The sequence below is a fragment of the Triturus cristatus genome, chromosome 7 (genome assembly GCF_964204655.1).
Source record: "Triturus cristatus chromosome 7, aTriCri1.1, whole genome shotgun sequence".
Classification (NCBI taxonomy): domain Eukaryota; kingdom Metazoa; phylum Chordata; class Amphibia; order Caudata; family Salamandridae; genus Triturus; species Triturus cristatus.
In genome coordinates, this window is record NC_140590.1 from 1,174,423,998 (window position 1) to 1,174,444,826 (window position 20,829).

At 49.1% G+C, this 20,829-nt stretch overlaps 1 protein-coding gene across 1 annotated transcript in view; it reads right to left on the bottom strand.

Annotated features, from left to right (window-relative positions):
• Positions 1 to 19,850, bottom strand: part of LOC146811366 (uncharacterized) — a 41,786-nt gene extending 21,936 nt beyond the window's left edge. Inside the window, exons 1-2 of the mRNA XM_085618480.1 lie at positions 19,699 to 19,850; positions 19,405 to 19,545 (exon numbers count right to left, since the gene is read on the bottom strand). Of these exons, the coding sequence (XP_085474606.1) occupies positions 19,405 to 19,545; positions 19,699 to 19,813 (256 nt within the window). The 5' untranslated portion in view covers positions 19,814 to 19,850. The remainder of the gene's footprint in view (positions 1 to 19,404; positions 19,546 to 19,698) is intronic.
• Between the last annotated feature and the right edge of the window lie 979 nt (positions 19,851 to 20,829).

Here is a 20,829-nt window from a genome sequence, read left to right on the forward strand (position 1 = left end):
GGCGCCTGCCCCAGGTAAGGAAACGCTGGCAGGATATCCGGTGCTGGACGCGGAGGATCGCACGGGTCCTGCTGGGGGACTCACCTGAGACCCATAAGAACCGCGGGCGCCGCCGTCTGACCCACATCCACAAGCGTGTGCTGGCGGTGGTATTTCCAGACTTGGACAGGCGCTTACAGGAGAAGCAGCAGCAGGAAGGGGGTAGGTACATGTGTGTTTGTTGTGTGTCACCAGCATTTGTAAGTGCACAGTTGCATGGATACACTGCCAGGGTTTAAAGGTGCTGTGCAGATCCAGTTACCCACAGTATAGCGGTGCTCTCCTGCCTCCCTTCCCCTCCTTGCAATGTGTTCCCTGGTCTGTGTGTAGTCACTCCTTCACAAGGTAATGTAGGCTGGCGCTTTCTCCACGTGAACTATGCCTGTAGCATCATGTGTGGGGGTGGTGTGTAACAGGTTTTGGGACCTTGCCTGTGCCCTGTCCAGTTCAGTACATGTGGGTTCCATGTCAGTTGGCACTGATGCTGAGTCCAGACATAGGAGTTAGTCTCTCAAGTGTCATGCCTTACAGCACGCATGTCCTATGTTGTGGCCTGTGACATGATGTGCATGAGTGTGCGATACGCATAGTGCAGGGATGGTGGCGTGTGTTGCAGTCATTCCCATTCAGGACCATGGAGTTGTGTGGCCACTACTGTCCCCTGGGGCATATTTTCCTAGGTGTCATGTGTGTCATCACAAAACGTGGACACTCTCAGTGTCTACAGCATAGGTTGTGCTCTGTGCCATTGTCCCCTGGCACCATGTATATTGACGTAAAATGTAGTACAAGTGTCCACTGTACAGCCTGACCTGATTTTCCTTGTTCATACTCACGGTGGCCAGTGCCTGTGTGTCTTGTTACAATCATCTGATGATGACCATTTGTACATGATTATTTGGACAGGCGCACCTTGGGTATTTGAAGTCCAATCTTGCATTTATGCAGCCCCTGTGTATTTCACCCAGACTAAGAGATGTAAGTGCTTCCTGTGTCTCAACAAATTGTCTCATATAGGGGGTGGTTGGTGTGGGCAAAGCCTACATGTCAAATCCTGATGTCTCCTTGCTAGGTCTGGCCAGTGTGTGATGTTTGTCTGGACATACACTCAAGGTGCAGTGAGCCAGTCATGTTGGGCATGTTTTCAGTATTACCTATGCAGCATGTGCCTCAAGTTCATGGATATGGTCCCTGCTCATCCCTATTTTCGGCAACGCTGTGTGGTGCAGATGCAGTGCTGGATTGTCCCCAGGGCCTGGCTCCTCTGTCAAACTCCATTTCATGTCATTTGCTATTGTGTCATGCTCTCCATGGTTTTTCAGTGGCATGGTGGGTCAACCAACTGTGTGTTGCATGCCCTACATCTGTACCTTGTTTTGTAGATGTTACTGATCTTTCTTTTCAGGCTATGCACTGTAACCTATGTAGATTGGACTCATGTGACATATGTATACAGGTGTATGATTAATTGCTGTCTCTTCACCTTGCCAACAGCATCGTCGGGGGACACGGAGGGAGACATGAGCACAGACGGAGCGGAGGGACCGAGCACCAGTGCCAGCGTTGACATCGTGGCTGGCACATTGAGTGGAACTGAGGCGGAGGAGAGTGAGGCCGAGGACCTGTCCACTGGCACGACAGAATATGAGTACAACAATAAGGAGCTATAGAGGGAACCAAACCTAGGTCGCCCTCCTCTCAATCATTATGTTTCACTACAGACCTAGGTCTTTAGAAGGTATACTGGTCAAACACAATATGGTTCAAAACCCTTTCAATTAGGTTATTCCATGCTCCCCATATTTTCAAATTTTGGGGTAGTAACCAAAAGATTCGCCACCTTCAATTTCAATAAATAAACACTTTACTTGAAGCAGTCTCCCCAATGAGCCTCATGGTGTAAAGACTCGTGTGAAATACACCAGATGTTTCTCTAATCAGTCGATTAATGGAAGAAACGTGAAAACAAAAATGTGAAAAGAGACGTGATGGCACCTCACGTGCGCAAAACCAATTGAGCCTGCTGACTGGTACTCATCAGCTATGCCCACTCTTATCATCATCGGTAACCATCACGCTCAAAAAGAAGAGTAAAGAAAGTGTCCACACTATAAACCCAAAAGAAACTGTTGAAGGTAAGTGGTGCGACTAAATAGTGAAGATTAAAAAATGAAAGGGATGCACCCTCTATAGGTTCCAACTTTATTCTTCCTTAGAAGTGCACCCAATCCAGAGCTTAAAAAGGTTGCTAAATATGCATACCATTAGCATGTGCCAACATGTTTCATCGCCAAGTTTATTTGTGGCGATTTCATCAGGGCAACTACAGTCGCTAGGCACACGTCAAGGACACTTCTTAGAGTTTCATCAGGGGACTGCCAAAAGTAAAAAACAAAGATACACACAACTTAACCATTACCACAACTTGTTCTATAAGGGAACAGAAATATCTTTCATCTTAATATCTCTCATTTAAAGATATCAGTTACCCTTGTGGAGCCATGGTCTCTCGTACCGGCTCATTCATGGAGGTCACCCAAAGGCTCCTTGTGTGAGTCCTCGTGATGAGAAAGCATTCAGCCGTAATGCCAATCTATGGATAGTATGGTTTCGATACATTCAGACATCCAATATTTACAAATCTAGTATTTACAAACTCGTGACCACAGACTCGCATCAAACAGTAATACTCTTTGCCCCTTATTATTGCTGTTCCCATCATTACTCTCCACATTTGTCAGCGCTATACTGGGCAAAGATTTTTCAGCGCTATGTAGGGCAAAAAAGTTTTCGCACTGATCTATGGTCACCCATGAGCCTCAATTCCCCATTAGTGTTCTCAATCAGGTAGTGACGGGCTATTTATCTTTCACCAATTCTTCGATGTTCATCCCATGCGTGAATCACTAGAATCTACGGGATCCATCTATGTTTTACATACCCCCTACCCCCTCATTCTACTCCTCCTTACCACCCAAAGCCTCATGGAGCTCTTCCTCTCGGCCGGTCAGGTGTGTTATGCCAACGCGTCTGCTTATATTCCTTCGCCGTGGCCGCCAATCGGCTCGCGGAGTGAAAATGCGCGCCATTTTGGATTGGGGAGGTATTTCATACAGGAGCCAGTTTACACGTAAATGCGTGCCTTTCTTAATTTTGCTATTTTTTATTTATTTTTGTTTATAGCTGTTGTGCGCAATAACGTAATGAGCCCACATCTTAGTACATAACCCCTGGTGTGTTTCTATGGGGTGTCACTGTCGGTTTACAGTCTGTTGTGAAAACGCACATCTACCTTACATTAACTGTGGGCGCCATGTTGACACATAAAGTTAGAAAGTTGGCTATTAGCTTGCCGGTTGGATTTATAGTGTCACGTTTCTATAGCATAAACTAAGTTGTTCTCAGAGCGAATCTCGTGAGAAGGGGATATTGCATAACCAGAAAGGGGTTCGAGCACAGCGCTCAGGGTAAACCACAGATTTCTATTTGAAGTTTCTGGTGGTTTTGCTGGGCATCTGTAACATGTACTGGGCACCGATGTAAACAAAACCCAGTTCCCCGATAGTTGTTATCTGGTGATTCCCTCCCCACAGAATTAGTAAGGACACCACAGGGGAAACAATAGGGGAATCAACAGGGGAATCACGAAGGAGAGTGAACCGATGTTCACGTGGGGTGATCAATTTTCCACTATGGTACTCAGTTCAATATTTTGGACACTCAATATCTTGCCCTCCCCCACTCAATTTGATCATTCAATCCCCCTTGATCAGATTTCTCCTGAAAAATCCATCTAGCTTCTTTTGAGGCCAGAAGATCTTCGACGTTTTGGGGTGACCCCATTATTCTCTCCAAAACTACCCACGTGAAGGTATGCTTGTTGTTGTAACAGTGTTGTACCAATTTAGTCGTGAGCTTGCCTCCTCTGATAGTACTCAAATGCTCCTGTATTCTGACTTTCACCTTCCTTGTTGTGAGTCCAATATACTGTAGGTTGCATTGGCACGTCAGTCTGTAAACCACATTAGCAGTATTGCAATTGCTAAAGTGCTTCAAATACCAGATTTTTCCTGAGTTAAGGGTAACACTTTGGGTTTGGGTTTTCTTAGTTATACTACACACGGAACATAGTCCACAAGGATAATGACCTGAAGGAATGGACGACTCGGTCGGCCTGTGTGTCACTTCGACGCGTGTATGTACAAGTTTGTCACCTAGGTTGCTGGATCTTTTAAAAGCAAACCTAGGGGGAGGCATGTTAAAATCCTCAGTGGACAACAGTGTCCAATGTTTACGTATGGACTGACGGATCTGTGTGGCTAAGGGGTCAAACGTCATGACTACAGGTAGGCAGTCATCTTTTGTTTTTTCATTTTTCTGAAGCAAAACACTCCGCGGAGTGTTCATTGCTCTTTTTTTCGCCTGTCTGATGATTTTTCGGGGATATTGCCTCATTTCGAGTTTGGCACTTAGTTCCTCTGACTGGTCCAAGAAAGTTGTAATGGATGAACAGTTCCTGCGGTACCGCAGGAACTGTCGCACGGGTAGGTTATCCCTAAGTGCTCTAGGGTGGTACGAATTGTACGCCAGGAGGGAGTTTTTATCAGTGGGTTTTTGATGCACTTTGGAACATAGTCTGCCCCCTTCTTCGTAGATGTCTAGATCCAGATATACTGCTGTCTGGCGACTATAGTTCCATGTAAACCTAAGGCTGGGGTCCTGATGGTTGAGCCAGTTTAAGAACTCTAGTAACCCATCCTCTAGGCCGGCCCAGACGCAGAGCACGTCGTCTATGTACCTCTTCCAGAGACGGATGTTACTCTGGAAGGGATTAGACTGGTGGTAAATGACGTGCTCCTCGAACTGGCCTACATAAATGCAGGCCAGGCTCGGCGCAATCGTCGCGCCCATAGACGTACCCATGGTCTGCAAATACATGTTGTCTTTATAGCAGATATAGTTACGTGTCAGGGCAAGTTCTATGCATTGTAGTACGAAGGATTGTGGAGCATCATAGAACCACTCTTGCCCATTCAAAGCATGCGCTGCTGCCACCAACGCTGCATCTTGTGGTATACAGGTATAGAGTGACTCTATATCGATGGTTACCACAAGCTCGTTACCTGAGTCAAAATGGAAATCCTCAAGAATGTTGAGGATTTCTGTGGTATCTTTTACGAAATATTTTTGATTGACAACTGATTCCCTCAGGAAAAAGTCGGCGAATTGCGAAAGGGGTTCTAACACCGACTGAATCCCCGAAACAATGGGGCGACCGGGTGGGGGGCGTTGTGGCTCGTGGATTTTGTGTAAAATGTAAAATGCCGGAGTTCTTGGTTTTTCATTAACCAAGAACTCTGCCTCCTTGGTCGTGATCCACTTTTTCTCCTTTGCCACCCCTACCATCCTTTTAATAATTTCCAAAAGTTCTTCCAATGGGTCCTTTGTAAGTGGACGGTAGTTTTGGCGCACACCCAATAGTCTCTTCACTTCGGTGTCATAGTCGGTGGTGTTCATAACCACTACAGCTCCACCCTTGTCTGCGTTTTTAATCGTCAAGTGCTGGTTATTCTGGAGGCCCTTCACTGCTTCCCAATCCACCCGACTCATGTTGTTAATTTTAGGGATTGCACTTTCCTGTTCTAATCGACAAATATCCTGCAGTACCTTATTTTCAAAAACCAATACTTCCGGGCCTACCATTGCATTGGGTGGACAGAAGGTGGATGGTTTCTTGAGTGTGGTGTTAAACAAGGATGGCGACTCCTGTGATTTATTAGCGAAGAATTTTTTCAATTTTATTCTTCGCAAAGTTTCATGAAGTTCAATCCTGCATTTAAAAGGATCATGTGTGGGGGTGGGGACAAAACCTAGCCCTTTATTAAGAACTCTTTCTTCATTGATGGTGAGTTGATGGTCTGATAGATTCACCACTATGTTGTTATTGATCATAGCTGGTTCCTTCCGCGACTCCGTGTTACTCTGGGGGAGTGGGTTTGCCATTGTTGGTTTTGGTTGCCCCTGCCTCGGCCCCTGCCCCGTGAACCTCCCCCTCTGTTGCCCCTGTGGCTCTGTCCTAAAAAAGAACGAAGGATAGCGCCTGGGTCTTCGTTATTCTTCTCCTGTTGTTCATTAAATCTTACTCGGGGAGGGTTTGACTGGGGGCCTAACTCCTCCTCCTCGCTGGAGGTATTGTCGAAAGTCCAATTATTGGGTGTCCGTTTGTTCTGTTGTCTCCCACCTCTACCTCTGCCTCCTCTAAATGAGTGTTCTATTACAGGATCGTAATATTTTTCATCCACATAGGGAAACGCCCATTCGTGAGAGAAACGGTCTAGATTTCTTTTCAACCCTTTGATCTTCTGGTTGATCATATAGTTTTTGTAATCACTCAGATCCTCTTGGATCCTCAGGAGCTGTTCCTTAGTATCAACAAGGGTGGTGTCCCTCCTTATGCTCTCTTCTAGGTCCACTATTTCCTTAAGTAACTCTTCGCTTAGTCTCTTAGCAGTATTAATTATAAGGATTAGCCAATCCCGTGTGCATTTTTTGGCTATGTAGCTCCAATCTAGCCTGAATGTTTTATCTTCTAGGAAGATTTTAGGCTCAATCCTTACTAAGAGACTCGCCGGGGCTGCCCCTGCTCTTAAATATTCTGTCATTAAGGCTCCATGGAGAGCTATCCTGACTTGTTTTTTCTTAGTTGTGCTGAGTCTATCCCACTCTTCTCTTACTGATGTTACATTGAGTAGGGGGGCATCTGGGAACAGTGAGGGACCTGATAGGATTGCTGCTATCTGTTCATCGGTGAAAGCTAGACAGTTCCTGTCCATTAGGAAAAAGTGAAGTAAATGAAACCCCTAAAATATATAATATATAATGGGGGATCCAACAGGACACCACCAATGGGGGGGATTTTTTTGTGTTGGAAGAGGACAGGGAGGAAAACAAGGAGTGAGAATGGTATGGTCTGTATGTATCTAAAACGTCACGGTAATTTCAAAAAATGCTCTCACGGCTGATCCGCCGTTCTCAACGTGTACAACAATAAGGAGCTATACAGGGAACCAAACCTAGGTCGCCCTCCTCTCAATCATTATGTTTCACTACAGACCTAGGTCTTTAGAAGGTATACTGGTCAAACACAATATGGTTCAAAGCCCTTTCAATTAGGTTATTCCATGCTCCCCATATTTTCAAATTTTGGGGTAGTAACCAAAAGATTCGCCACCTTCAATTTCAATAAATAAACACTTTACTTGAAGCAGTCTCCCCAATGAGCCTCATGGTGTAAAGACTCGTGTGAAATACACCAGATGTTTCTCTAATCAGTCGATTAATGGAAGAAACGTGAAAACAAAAATGTGAAAAGAGACGTGATGGCACCTCACGTGCGCAACACCAATTGAGCCTGCTGACTGGTACTCATCAGCTATGCCCACTCTTATCATCATCGGTAACCATCACGCTCAAAAAGAAGAGTAAAGAAAGTGTCCACACTATAAACTCAAAAGAAACTGTTGAAGGTAAGTGGTGCGACTAAATAGTGAAGATTAAAAAATGAAAGGGATGCACCCTCTATAGGTTCCAACTTTATTCTTCCTTAGAAGTGCACCCAATCCAGAGCTTAAAAAGGTTGCTAAATATGCATACCATTAGCATGTGCCAACATGTTTCATCGCCAAGTTTATTTGTGGCGATTTCATCAGGGCAACTACAGTCACTAGGCACACGTCAAGGACACTTCTTAGAGTTTCATCAGGGGACTGCCAAAAGTAAAAAACAAAGATACACACAACTTAACCATTACCACAACTCGTTCTATAAGGGAACAGAAATATCTCTCATCTTAATATCTCTCATTTAAAGATATCAGTTACCCTTGTGGAGCCATGGTCTCTCGTACCGGCTCATTCATGGAGGTCACCCAAAGGCTCCTTGTGTGAGTCCTCGTGATGAGAAAGCATTCAGCCGTAATGCCAATCTATGGATAGTATGGTTTCGATACATTCAGACATCCAATATTTACAAATCTAGTATTTACAAACTCGTGACCACAGACTCGCATCAAACAGTAATACTCTTTGCCCCTTATTATTGCTGTTCCCATCATTACTCTCCACATTTGACAGCGCTATACTGGGCAAAGATTTTTCAGCGCTATGTAGGGCAAAAAAGTTTTCGCACTGATCTATGGTCACCCATGAGCCTCAATTCCCCATTAGTGTTCTCAATCAGGTAGTGACGAGCTATTTATCTTTCACCAATTCTTCGATGTTCATCCCATGCGTGAATCACTAGAATCTACGGGATCCATCTATGTTTTACATACCCCCTACCACGACAGAATATGAAGCTGACTTGTCCGAGGATGATCTCTCCGAGTGGGCAGAGGCTGCACCAGCAGCTGACAGCGGCACAACATCTCACCCCGCCCCCTCCATTGCCATCAGCCGCCTCCCACTTGCTCGTGTCCCTTCCCAGCGTGCCCAGTCACCACATGTCTCCTTCCTGCCAGGCACCGCACCCCCTGCCCCTGTCTCCACTGCTGCCGCCCATGCCGAGTCTGTGGACATCCAGCGGCAGTTGCAGGTTGGTCAGGCTGCGATGCTTAATGTCCTCCATGGCCACAGCCAAGTGCTGAACAACATGGAGGCATACTTGGAGGGCATTTTTTCATCGCAGGCTGACCAACGCAACTTGCTGAGGTCCATTGACTCGACACTGACTGCAGCAGTGGGTCTCCTGCAGCGCTACGTCCAACCCCCTACCCCTGACCCATCCACACTTCCCACTCCCATGCCTGTCCCACGTACACCCAGACGTCAGCATGCACCCACCACAACAGACACAGGCACCACACCAGCAGGGAAGGTCATACGCACACCTCCTGGCACGCACACACAGGGTGAAGTAGGCACACCCACTGGGTCGGGGGGCAAACGTAAGCCACGCAGCCAGAGTGGGAGTCCGCATTCCACAAAATCCACTCCCTCCAAATCCCCTCCCCTCAGCTCTCCTGGCCACATATCTGGCAAAGACTCCTTCATGGCCGCTCTGTCCCTGAGCCCCACTGTGACACCACCCCGCAAGCGGTCAAGGGAGTCCCCGGTCAGCGTGGTTGAGTCCCCCCCGCTGTCCACACCCTCCCCCAGTGGCGCTGCGACCCATCCCTCCGCCCCCCCCTCTCCTTGGGGCCTGTGGTTCCGTCGGGTGCAGGGGAGTCGCTGGAGGACCTTGCTAAGGTGTGCAGCGCCATCCTGGCCTCCGCCTTTGGCCCTGCCCCACCCCCTGTGGTGGAGTCCTCCATCCCTGCACCCACGACGCCTACCCTTCGCCCTCATGTCCCTGCGGTGCCAGGTCCTTCCCCCCCACATGATGCCCTCCCCGCTCTGGAAGACGAAGGAGTCTGACTGTGCAGGCAAGCTAGGGGACACGCGTCCCACTGTGTCCCCCACCTGGATTGGAACTTTGGATTGCCCTATGGGCATTGTACTTTTTGAACTTTCAAGGGACAAACATATTTTTGGAGCTGATTAAAGCAATTTATTTTTCCTTAGTACACTACTGTCTATCTGGTATTGCTGTTGGTCGACCTGCCCCATTATTTTGGGTGGTGATTATGTGTTGGGTGTGTGGGAATTGTCATCTTGTGCTGGTCATAGGGTGGATCCTGGTATCTGTGTGCCATTACAAGCTGTTGGCTACATAACTTTGTTCATGTAAGCAGTTACTGCATGGTGACATCGTCCCAAGGTGTGTTCCTTCCTCTGTGTAACCTGACTTCTTCCCTGCAGGGTCTTTCCAATATGTGGTGCTGAGCTGTGTCTACATTGGCTGGGTGTGTGACGGACTCGTTAGACTTGGCCCATGCATGCTGAGCGATGTCTCCACCTGCATCATTCGTGGCGTCCTTGGTGGTCATTGTACTTGTGTATGTAGACTGTTGCCATGACTTCATGTGTACATGTATTCTTTTTGGCGCTATGCATGTGTATACTCCCAGCCTCGCACACATGTGGTACATGTACTGCAGGATCTTTGTGCACCTGACTGACATTTGTGGGCATTGGATCTGTGGGTACTCCACCCTTTTCTTTGCAGGGGCACTGCTGTGAGTGTTAGGCACCCACCCCTCCTGTGTCTGGGCACTGGTGGGAGGACTCTGCACACACCCCTCCTGCGTCTGGGCACTGCTGGGAGGACTCTGCACCCACCCCTCCTGTGTCTGGGCACTGCTGGGAGGACTCTGCACCCACCCCTCCTGCGTCTGGGCACTGCTGGGAGGACTCTACACCCACCCCTCCTGTCTCTGGGCACTGCTGGGAGTGATAGGCACACACCCCTCCTGCGTCTGGGCACTGCTGGGAGGACTCTGCACCCACCCCTCCTGTGTCTGGGCACTGCTGGGAGGACTCTGCACCCACCCCTCCTGCGTATGGGCACTGCTGGGAGGACTCTGCACCCACCCCTCCTGCGTCTGGGCACTGCTGGGAGGACTCTGCACACACCCCTCCTGCATCTGGGCACTGCTGGGAGGGCTCTACACCCACCCCTCCTGTCTCTGGGCACTGCTGGGAGTGATAGGCACACACCCCTCCTGCGTCTGGGCACTGCTGGGAGGACTCTGCACCCACCCCTCCTGTGTCTGGGCACTGCTGGGAGGACTCTGCACCCACCCCTCCTGCGTCTGGGCACTGCTGGGAGGACTCTGCACCCACCCCTCCTGTCTCGGGGCACTGCTGGGAGGACTCTGCACCCACCCCTCCTGTGTCTGGGCACTGCTGGGAGGACTCTGCACCCACCCCTCCTGTGTCTGGGCACTGCTGGGAGGACTCTACACCCACCCCTCCTGTCTCTGGGCACTGCTGGGAGTGATAGGCACACACCCCTCCTGTGTCTGGGCACTGCTGGGAGGACTCTGCACACACCACTCTTGTGACTGGGCACTGCTGGGAGGACTCTGCACACACCACTCTTGTGACTGGGCACTGCTGGGGGGACTCAGCACCCACCCCTCCTGCGTCTGGGCACTGCTGGGAGGACTCTGCACCCACCCCTCCTGGTTCTGGGCACTGCTGGGAGGACTCTGCACCCACCCCTCCTGTGTCTGGGCACTGCTGAGAGGACTCTGCACACACCCCTCCTGCGTCTGGGCACTGCTGGGAGTGATAGGCACACACCCCTCCTGTGTCTGGGCACTGCTGGGAGGACTCTGCACACACCACTCTTGTGACTGGGCACTGCTGGGAGGACTCTGCACACACCACTCTTGTGACTGGGCACTGCTGGGGGGACTCAGCACCCACCCCTCCTGCGTCTGGGCACTGCTGGGAGGACTCTGCACCCACCCCTCCTGTCTCTGGGCACTGCTGGGAGGACTCTGCACCCACCCCTCCTGTGTCTGGGCACTGCTGGGAGGACTCTGCACCCACCCCTCCTGTGTCTGGGCACTGCTGGGAGGACTCTGCACACACCCCTCCTGTGTCTGGGCACTGCTGGGAGTGATAGGCACACACCCCTCCTGTGTCTGGGCACTGCTGGGAGGACTCTGCACACACCATTCTTGTGACTGGGCACTGCTGGGAGGACTCTGCGCACACCACTCTTGTGACTGGGCACTGCTGGGGGGACTCAGCACCCACCCCTCCTGCGTCTGGGCACTGCTGGGAGGACTCTGCACCCACCCCTCCTGTGTCTGGGCACTGCTGGGAGGACTCTGCACCCACCCCTCCTGTGTCTTGGCACTGCTGGGAGGACTCTGCACACACCCCTCCTGCGTCTGGGCACTGCTGGGAGGACTCTGCACCCACCCCTCCTGCGTCTGGGCACTGCTGGGAGGACTCTGCACACACCCCTCCTGCGTCTGGGCACTGCTGGGAGGACTCTACACCCACCCCTCCTGTCTCTGGGCACTGCTGGGAGTGATAGGCACACACCCCTCCAGTGTCTGGGCACTGCTGGGAGGACTCTGCACACACCACTCTTGTGACTGGGCACTGCTGGGAGGACTCTACACCCACCCCTCCTGTCTGTGGGCAGTGCTGGGAGTGATAGGCACCCACCCCTCCTGTGTCTGGGCACTGCTGGGAGGACTCTGCACCCACCCCTCCTGCGTCTGGGCACTGCTGGGAGGACTCTGCACCCACCCCTCCTGTGTCTGGGCACTGCTGGGAGGACTCTGCACCCACCCCTCCTGTCTCTGTGCACTGCTGGGAGGACTCTGCACCCACCCCTCCTGCGTCTGGGCACTGCTGGGAGGACGCTGCACACACCCCTCCTATTTCAGGATATGTACGCTTAGAACATACACGGGTGTGGGTTCGCTCCATGCATACGAGGTGGGGGTACGGTCCGTACATACACGGTTGGGGTGGGGGTATGCTCCATACGTACGCGGGTGAGGGTACGGGTCGTACTTACACTGTTGGGGTGGGGGCTACGCTCCATACGTACGCGTGTGAGGGTACGGGTCGTACTTACACTGTTGGGGTGGGGGTATGCTCCATACGTACGCGGGTGAGGGTACGGGTCGTACTTACACTGTTGGGGTGGGGTGTACGCTCCATACGTACGCGTGTGAGGGTACGGGTCGTACTTACACTGTTGGGGTGGGGGTACACTCCATACGTACGCGGGTGAGGGTACGGGTCGTACTTACACTGTTGGGGTGGGGGGTACGCTCCATACGTACGCGGGTGAGGGTACGGGTCGTACTTACACTGTTGGGGTGGGGGTACGCTCCATACGTACGCGGGTGAGGGTACGGGTCGTACTTACACTGTTGGGGTTGGGGGTACGCTCCATACGTACGCGGGTGTGGGTACGGGTCGTACTTACACTGTTGGGGTGGGGGTACGCTCCATACATACGCGTGTGAGGGTACGGGTCGTACTTACACTGTTGGGGTGGGGGTATGCTCCATACGTACGCGGGTGAGTGTACGGGTCGTACTTACACTGTTGGGGTTGGGGGTACGCTCCATATGTACGTGGGTGTGGGTACGGGTCGTACTTACACTGTTGGGGTGGGGGTACGCTCCATATGTATGCGTGTGAGGGTACGGGTCGTACTTACACTGTTGGGGTGGGGGTACGCTCCATACGTACGCGGGTGGGGGTACGGTCCGTACATATCCGTCCCCACGCTATGTGATGCTTGTGCGGGCCGTACCCAGGCCTTTGCCACGTGGGTACAGCCATCCCGCCATTGTTGGGGTGACGTAGGTGTGGGCGTGGTACGACTCGTACCCACGCTCTTAAGGCGTGGGTACGGGACGTACCTGTATTGTTGTGTTGCCGGTTCGCGTCGTCAAGCACTTCCGTTGTGGCGGACGCTGGCTTTGCTGGACACGCCCCCACCCCCTCGTAGTGACCAGGGCCTGGGGGTCAGGTATGTCCAGGGCATGTGTGCTGTGTGACTTTGGTGGGGGTTTTGTGGCCTGCCCCTGGTCCTGCCCCCCCCCCCTTTCCCCCTCCCTTTGTTGTTCTGACCTTCTGCGGCATCTGCGTCGTAACCTGTAGAGGAGGTCGACTGCTATGAGGGCCGGGATGACACGTAGGTTCGGGTCCATGTCTGTCCGTCGCGTGCAGGTACTCCTTGTTCGCGTCGTCCTGATTTCCCGGCAGTTTTTGGCTGCCGGAAAATATTTACCGTGCGGGATGACGTCGGTGTGAATCGTAATTCCTGGTTCGTGAATGGCAGGCTGCGTGCGTCCCGACGTCACGTCGGCGCTTTCCCGGATCACATTTGTATGTTTATTTTAGTCGGTCGGGGTTTTGTACGATTCGTACGGAAATGGTATTTCCGTGCGAATCGTAATTCCATGTTTGTATATTTTTTCGACCGGGTACGCGTCAGACGGAGAATATGCTCCGTCCGACGGTTCGTACCCGGTTTTTACAGGATCGTGATCGGCACCCAAGTAGCTTATTCTTTATTAAGAGATGCTATGTCAGTATACCGGTACGCACCGTCACGTCCGTTCGGTTAAAATCTTGAAAGGATTATTTGCCTTTGATAAATACTAGCGTGTAGTCTCGTCGGGTATGCAGGGCCGTCTGTCTATTCGGATAAACACTGATTTTGTTGATCTTATAATATCTGCAAACGAAATGATGTTTAATTACATGCTTGAGCATAATTGATGAGGGAATAAAGTTATAAAGGTATACTCCTTTTCAGAATATGATTATTTGGAGAGAAAAGTTTTTTCTCTTATGTATGTGACTGCTTAGTGGTGGGGTCACAGAAAGTGGGGCATCCTCACTATATACCTATGAGAATCTAATATACTGGTGCAGCCCCTACTGCCCACACTGTTGTTTGTATAAATCTAAGTCCTTTAGCAAGAAGGTTGAATTTGCCAACAAAATCAAAAAGAAAATAATTTTTGCCTTTTTACACGGTGCCTTTAGCCACAATATGAAGTCAAACTTGACACGACCCACATAGATGCTAGAACAATAACTACGCACTACTGTATCACTTGGCTGTAGCATCGAAGATGAACTATGACTCGTGCAATTTTATTACTACTGAGAAAGAGATGAGGGGATTTTACCACACTAGTGCCCAAAGAGTCAGATAACTTTTGATTTTTAGCATTTGACGGCTATATTTACAGCTGGCCTGGAACCAGCACTACTGACCTGCCTGACTTTCGTAAACAGAAGAATTAACAGAAAGAGACAGAACATCATCAAGCAGATTCTGTCTGTTCCACAATGCCATTACAATTATCTTTTCAAGGATGTGCTGCGGACTGGCAGGTCCCTTAAGCTCACCCATTCTCTCTCTCTGGTGAACTATGGCCCCTAGAACCATTCCAAAGACTAATTTAGATGGGTTTCTTCTTTGGCTTCTGTGTTAGTGATTAGGGAATTGATTGAAGATTTGCACCTCCAACTGGACAGTGGTTCATGTGTTTTAATTTTCATTCCCTTTCAATAAATACTGAACACATTTTGTATTCAGAGTTATAGTTTCACACTTGGCTACTAATTTCATTGAGTGTATTGGCAACAGTCCAATTTTATACCACTGTTTTCAGATTACGGAGACGCAACTTGAATGATGCCTTGAAATTTGGACATACTAACCAGTGCATGTTTTTTTTAATTGACAGTTGTTGCCAATGCTATTTTCCTACAGGTTACTTATAGGTACTGCAAATAGTTTTTATTGCTCCACTTGTCAAGTCAAGGAAAAATTACCCCAGTTTACTGAATACCTATACACTTAGGCCAATATTTACCTTTTTTATGCAGCACAAGACAGCTGGCTACCTTGCTGCGCGAAAGGGCAGGAATGTGCTATATTTAAGAGTATGTGCCCCATGCCTATCCTTTCCTAACACTTTCGCACTTTTGGCTGCTTAGCGCAAACTCCGGCACCTCTGCATCATGATGACAGGGTGCCTGCGTTGTAGGCAGGATTGTTTTTGTGCAGGGAGGGACACCTTCCTCCACAAAAACAATCTTGAGAGGCATTTTCCTCTTTCTGCCTCTTTCTGTGTGTGCTGAAGAATGCAGCACATATAGAAAGAGGAACAAGCATTGACATAGCCAATAGGCCTCGCCTTTGGGATCTTTTACGTTTTTGGCCAGAGCGATATCTTTGGCAAAGTTTTTAAGCTATATTGAAGAGCTCTACAGCACCACTCTGCGGCACCAATCTACAGCACCACTCTGCAGCATTACTCTACAGTACCCCTTTACAGCACCACTCTGCAGCACCACTCTGCAGCACCACTCTGCAGCACCACTCTGCAGCACCACTCTATAGCACCACTCTATAGCACCACTCAGTAGCACCACTCTGCAGCACCACTCTACAGCACCACTCTACAGCATTACTCTACAGCACCACTCAGTAGCACCACTCTGCAGCACCACTCTACAGCACCACTCTACAGCACTACTCTACAGTACCCCTTTACAGCACCACTCTAAAGCAGCAAATAGAGCACTAATTTGCGCTAACTATACAAATATTCCATTAACATGCTCATTTTATTCCTACTTTAGATGTTTTGGGTCCAATTCACAAATGTAATCAACAGCATGTAAATGAGCGCTACGAGAGTATTACAGGAGCATTACTTTAAGAAGTGCAAAATGGCTTTGAGAATTGACCGCAGGGAGTTTAAAGAGATGGCGAATATCGTGCAACTGGTATAGTTAGGAATTGCATGAGAAGATGGGAGTTCAGTAGCAGTCTGCAGATGAGAGAAGCGGGGCATTTCAGGGGTGGGGTGGAATGGAGGAGGCAGTGATGTGCGGTACCACCAGATGCCAACTTTACCTAAGGCCTTACCTGTGTGCGTCATGCATCGCAGTCTTCCACGCTCCTCACGCACCTCTGCTTCTTGCCGTGCCTAGCTCTAGTCTTGGACAGCCTGCTTCCCCCCTCAGGTTCCCATGCCCCAGGTGCCCTCGGAGCTACTGTCTTCTTTAAGGTCACTGAGATTCTGCTCCATGCCTCGGGTCTCCCACAGCTACTCCATGCGCCTGTGCGCTGACTGTTCCTCCTTTCCGGGGACTACTCTTTCCTTGCCCCAAGCCGCTTTTTTCCAAGTCTCTGGGCTCTGTTGCCTGCGGCTGTGTGGCGCGGGACCGCTTCCGGCTGGTAGGAGGGGCAAGGGGCAGTCTGTGCAACTAAGAAACGGATCAACAAACTGGCGCGAGCCCGCAATACTCGAGCTTGCGCCTGAACACACTGCCCAAAGTTGCCCTTCAGTGGACCTATGCATGCAAACAAAGTGATCAACAATAGGGTGGATTTAACAGCTGGGCTGGAAAGGGAGACAAGACAAAGGAAGGATCTTGGGCGGGGTGAGTGCAGACGCTCTATGGCAGGAGAAATAAGGGAAGAGAGGCAGACAAGTTCAATGACAAGAGGAGAGGATGTAGCCCTACGGCTAGAGCGGTCGACCTCGAAGCTGGGGAACTGGGTTCGAGTCTCGGCTACTATGCTCAACATCAATTCTGGGCAAATCAATTAATCTCCCCGTGCCTAAAAAAATGAATGTGTCCGTCTGTAACGAAACTGGTGCTTGTGTAAAGCGCTCTGATACCTGATTAACTATCAAAAAAAAAACAAAAAAAGATACTGAGGATGTTCACATAAACAGGAAGGCATTGCAAGCGCCGCCGCGTGGACGAGAAAAGCACAAAAGTGAAAGATAATAAGACCGCCATCTGTTTCCAATTAACGCGACCGCGAGACAGGAAAATGGAAACAAGCTTGGGCACGATAATTGGAAACAGATGGCGCCGTTGCTCGCTCCCGCAAGGTGTATGCCATACATACACGAGCGCTCATTGGAAACAGTGCAGTACATGCACGAGTTTTCCAAAAAGTACAGACCGATTCCAAGAGATCACTCCTAAGCAGCGATTGCGAGCTGATTAGGCTCGACCTAAAAATGAGGAGAAATAAAGATATTTCTCCTTATTGTAAGCCTCACCTGGGGAGGTGTAACATTTCAACACATTCCCAGGTCTACCACTAATAGTAAATCTGGGAATGCACCAAAATCCATGGATGGATTCATCAGAACACCCATGCTCTACATGGAATGCTTCCCTGGGGCAGAGTAATGTAATGCAGCGATTTGCACTGTGTAGCATTACTCTAGATTTATTTGGCCACTCAGAGCTACACAAGTTGGCGTTACGTGGCTTATTAAATCTCATGTAGGTTTTGCGCCACCCTTGTCCTCTCTTGCGTGGCATAATGGTGATGCTAAAGCTTGATAAATCTGGCCCTTAGGGTGTGATTTTGATTTAGAATTTGGTCGAGAAGGTTACTACGTCACAAACGCAACGGATATCCCGTCCACTGTATTGCAAGTACCATAGGATATAATGTACTTGCAATAAGATAGACGTGGTATCCATCACACTTGTGATGGAGAAACCGGGCCGCTGAAATCTAAATCAGACCCTTAGTTACTAAAAGTGTGCATCTCCTTTAGTCAATATGTGCAAACCAAGTCTCACACTAGGTACACCCCAATGCAGTAGTTTTGCTCGTTGTTTGGCTCTCTATTTCTGAATGCTTTTCACTCTTTTCTAAAAACGTTATTTTATTTTTTTGAAATGCTCCTGGTTCCTAGAAGCCTAGATAAAAAAAAGGTTATTGCTCTTGTTTAGGAAACTGGGGACTAGGAGGCGCCTGGAGGCACTTAGGATTTTAATGACAGATTGCTCTCGATTGGTGGCATGTGCGGTTTCAAGATACCTTATGGCTGCCTCGATCTGACATTCAAGGTATACATGAGCAAGCAACTAGGATTTGTTTTGACAGTTACGTAAAGGGAGTCGGGTGAGTTATCTCTTTCACTCTTAATTCCATCTCTACTGCAAGTAGATAGCGCACCATGTATTTTAACTCCTTGCATTTATCCATGTTTTCTAAGACGGATTTTAAATATAATTTTTTTTAACTCATAAATATTTTAGCAGTGTATTGGTACATGTTACATGCTAGCCAAAGAGCCAAAATGATGAAGCCCTTACAAATTCCTATTGCCCGCTTCTACTTTTCACATCCCTTTCAAGCAAAAGCTTTTTTTCGTTTGGTACCCATATGTGGTTATTAGAAGTACTTGCACATTATTCTAACATTTGCACTGATAAAACGGAAAATTGCTTATTAAGGGGCTTATTTATGAGAGCCCTGCATCACTTTTGCACAATGTAAAATGGTACATGCGTGATGCAGGTCTCTTATAATGATTTATGAAGCCACGCAAAGACACCCTGTGTTGTTTTATGTGGCCTCATAAATCATTAGTGAGGCAGAACAGAGCAAATCGCTGTGTCACCTCACTGTGCGCCCGGGAGGGGTTCCACGGGTGTTGCAGTGGGTTTTCCCATGCATCACCAATGGAATTGAACGCCACCCCAGATTTACAAAGAAATGTAAACCGGGGGGTATCAAATCCATACTCCTCCTGAGGTGAGGAGTAAAGAGGAGAAATATGTTCATTTCTCCTCGTTTTTTCATCTTTCCATGTGCAGAACATGCAGAAAGAGGAAAACGCCTCATGGTATCGTTTTTGTACAGGAAGATGCCTCTACGGGGCGTACTGTAGGAGGTCTCCTCAGAAGGGACTGCTAAGGCCTTGTTTATACCACAAATGTGATTATTATTTTTAATATTTTATTTATTTATTTATTTCTAATATATATATTTTTTTTTATCTTACATTCTAGGAGCCGTTCAAAAGAACCATGGAGAAGATGCTTACACTACCCACAGACATCCCAGCACATTCATTTCTACACCCCCCTTTATACAACCCCTACTACACGGCGATCCCCTCTACTTCTTTTTGCACCCTTTTGTAAAACACACCTTTTAGAGGTCTTTTGCCAGCTCCTTTCTTTGTCACCGGTCCATTTCCAGATGTTGAAGATTTCCTCTTTAGCGGTTTTTCTTTTGTCGGCTGTGCAGCCTCTGGCAAAGCGGCGTCGGCCGTGCATGACTCTGAGGACCCTATAAAGAAAAAAAGAATAATCACATTTGTGGTATAAACAAGGCCTTAGCAGTCTCTTCTGAGGAGCCCTCCTACAGTACGCCCCGGGGGGTTTTGGTCTAACAAAGTCTAAGTTTTAGGCAGTTTAAAGAACATGGCATTTTTTGATTTACCTGAAAGAACCACTGTATCCTGCACACTCTGCGACGCGTCTTGAGACCCCAGGTACTGCTTTATATCATCAAGATTTAGCTGTACATTGGTATTATAATCTATAAAAACATACATATATGAGAATACAATTAGAAAAGCAGAGCTACTGAGACAGCCGTGTACAAAAACTACTCAGAACTACACAACTCTAAATACATATACCTGCTTACAAGGCTAGCATTTCTGAGTCGGTGATGGTTATTGCCGGTAAGTCCTGTGTTTAGGGATAGAAAACAAAATGGCTGCTTAAAACTACACCTCATAAACGCTGCATTACAGTTTGTTACATACACCTTAGAAAACACCAATCATAAATTCAAAATTGAAAACAGCCTTGCCTTGACATTTAGGTGCCGATTACGATCCGGTAAAAACCGGGTACAAACCGTCGGACGGAGCATATTCTCCGTCCGACGCGTACCCGGTCGTAACAATATACAAACATGGAATTACGAATCGCACGGAAACTCCATTTCCGTACGATTCGTACAAAACCCCGACCAACGAAAATAAACATACAAATAAGATCCGGGAAAGCGCCGACGTGACGTCGGGACGCACGCAGCCTGCCATTCACGAACCAGGAATTACGATTCGCACCGACGTCATCCCGCACGGAGAATATTTTCCGGCTGCCAAAAACTGCCGGGAAATCAGTACGACGCGACCAAGGAGTACCTGTACGCGACGGACAGACATGGACCCGAACCTACGTGTCATCCCGGCCCTCATAGCAGTCGACCTCCTCTACAGGTTCGGACGCAGACGCCGCAGAAGGTTAGAACAACAAAGGGAGGGGGGAAAGGGGGGGGGCAAGACCAGGGGCAGGCCACAAAACCCCCACCAAAGTCACACAGCACACATGCCCTGGACATACCTGACCCCCAGGCCCTGGTCACTATGAGGGGGTGGGGGCGTGTCCAGCAAAGCCAGCGTCCGCCACAACGGAAGTGCCTGACGACGCGAACCGGCGACACAACAATACAGGTACGTCCCGTACCCACGCCTTAAGAGCGTGGGTAAGAGTCGTACCATGCCCACACCTACGTCACCCCAACAATGGCGGGACGGCTGTACCCACGTGGCAAAGG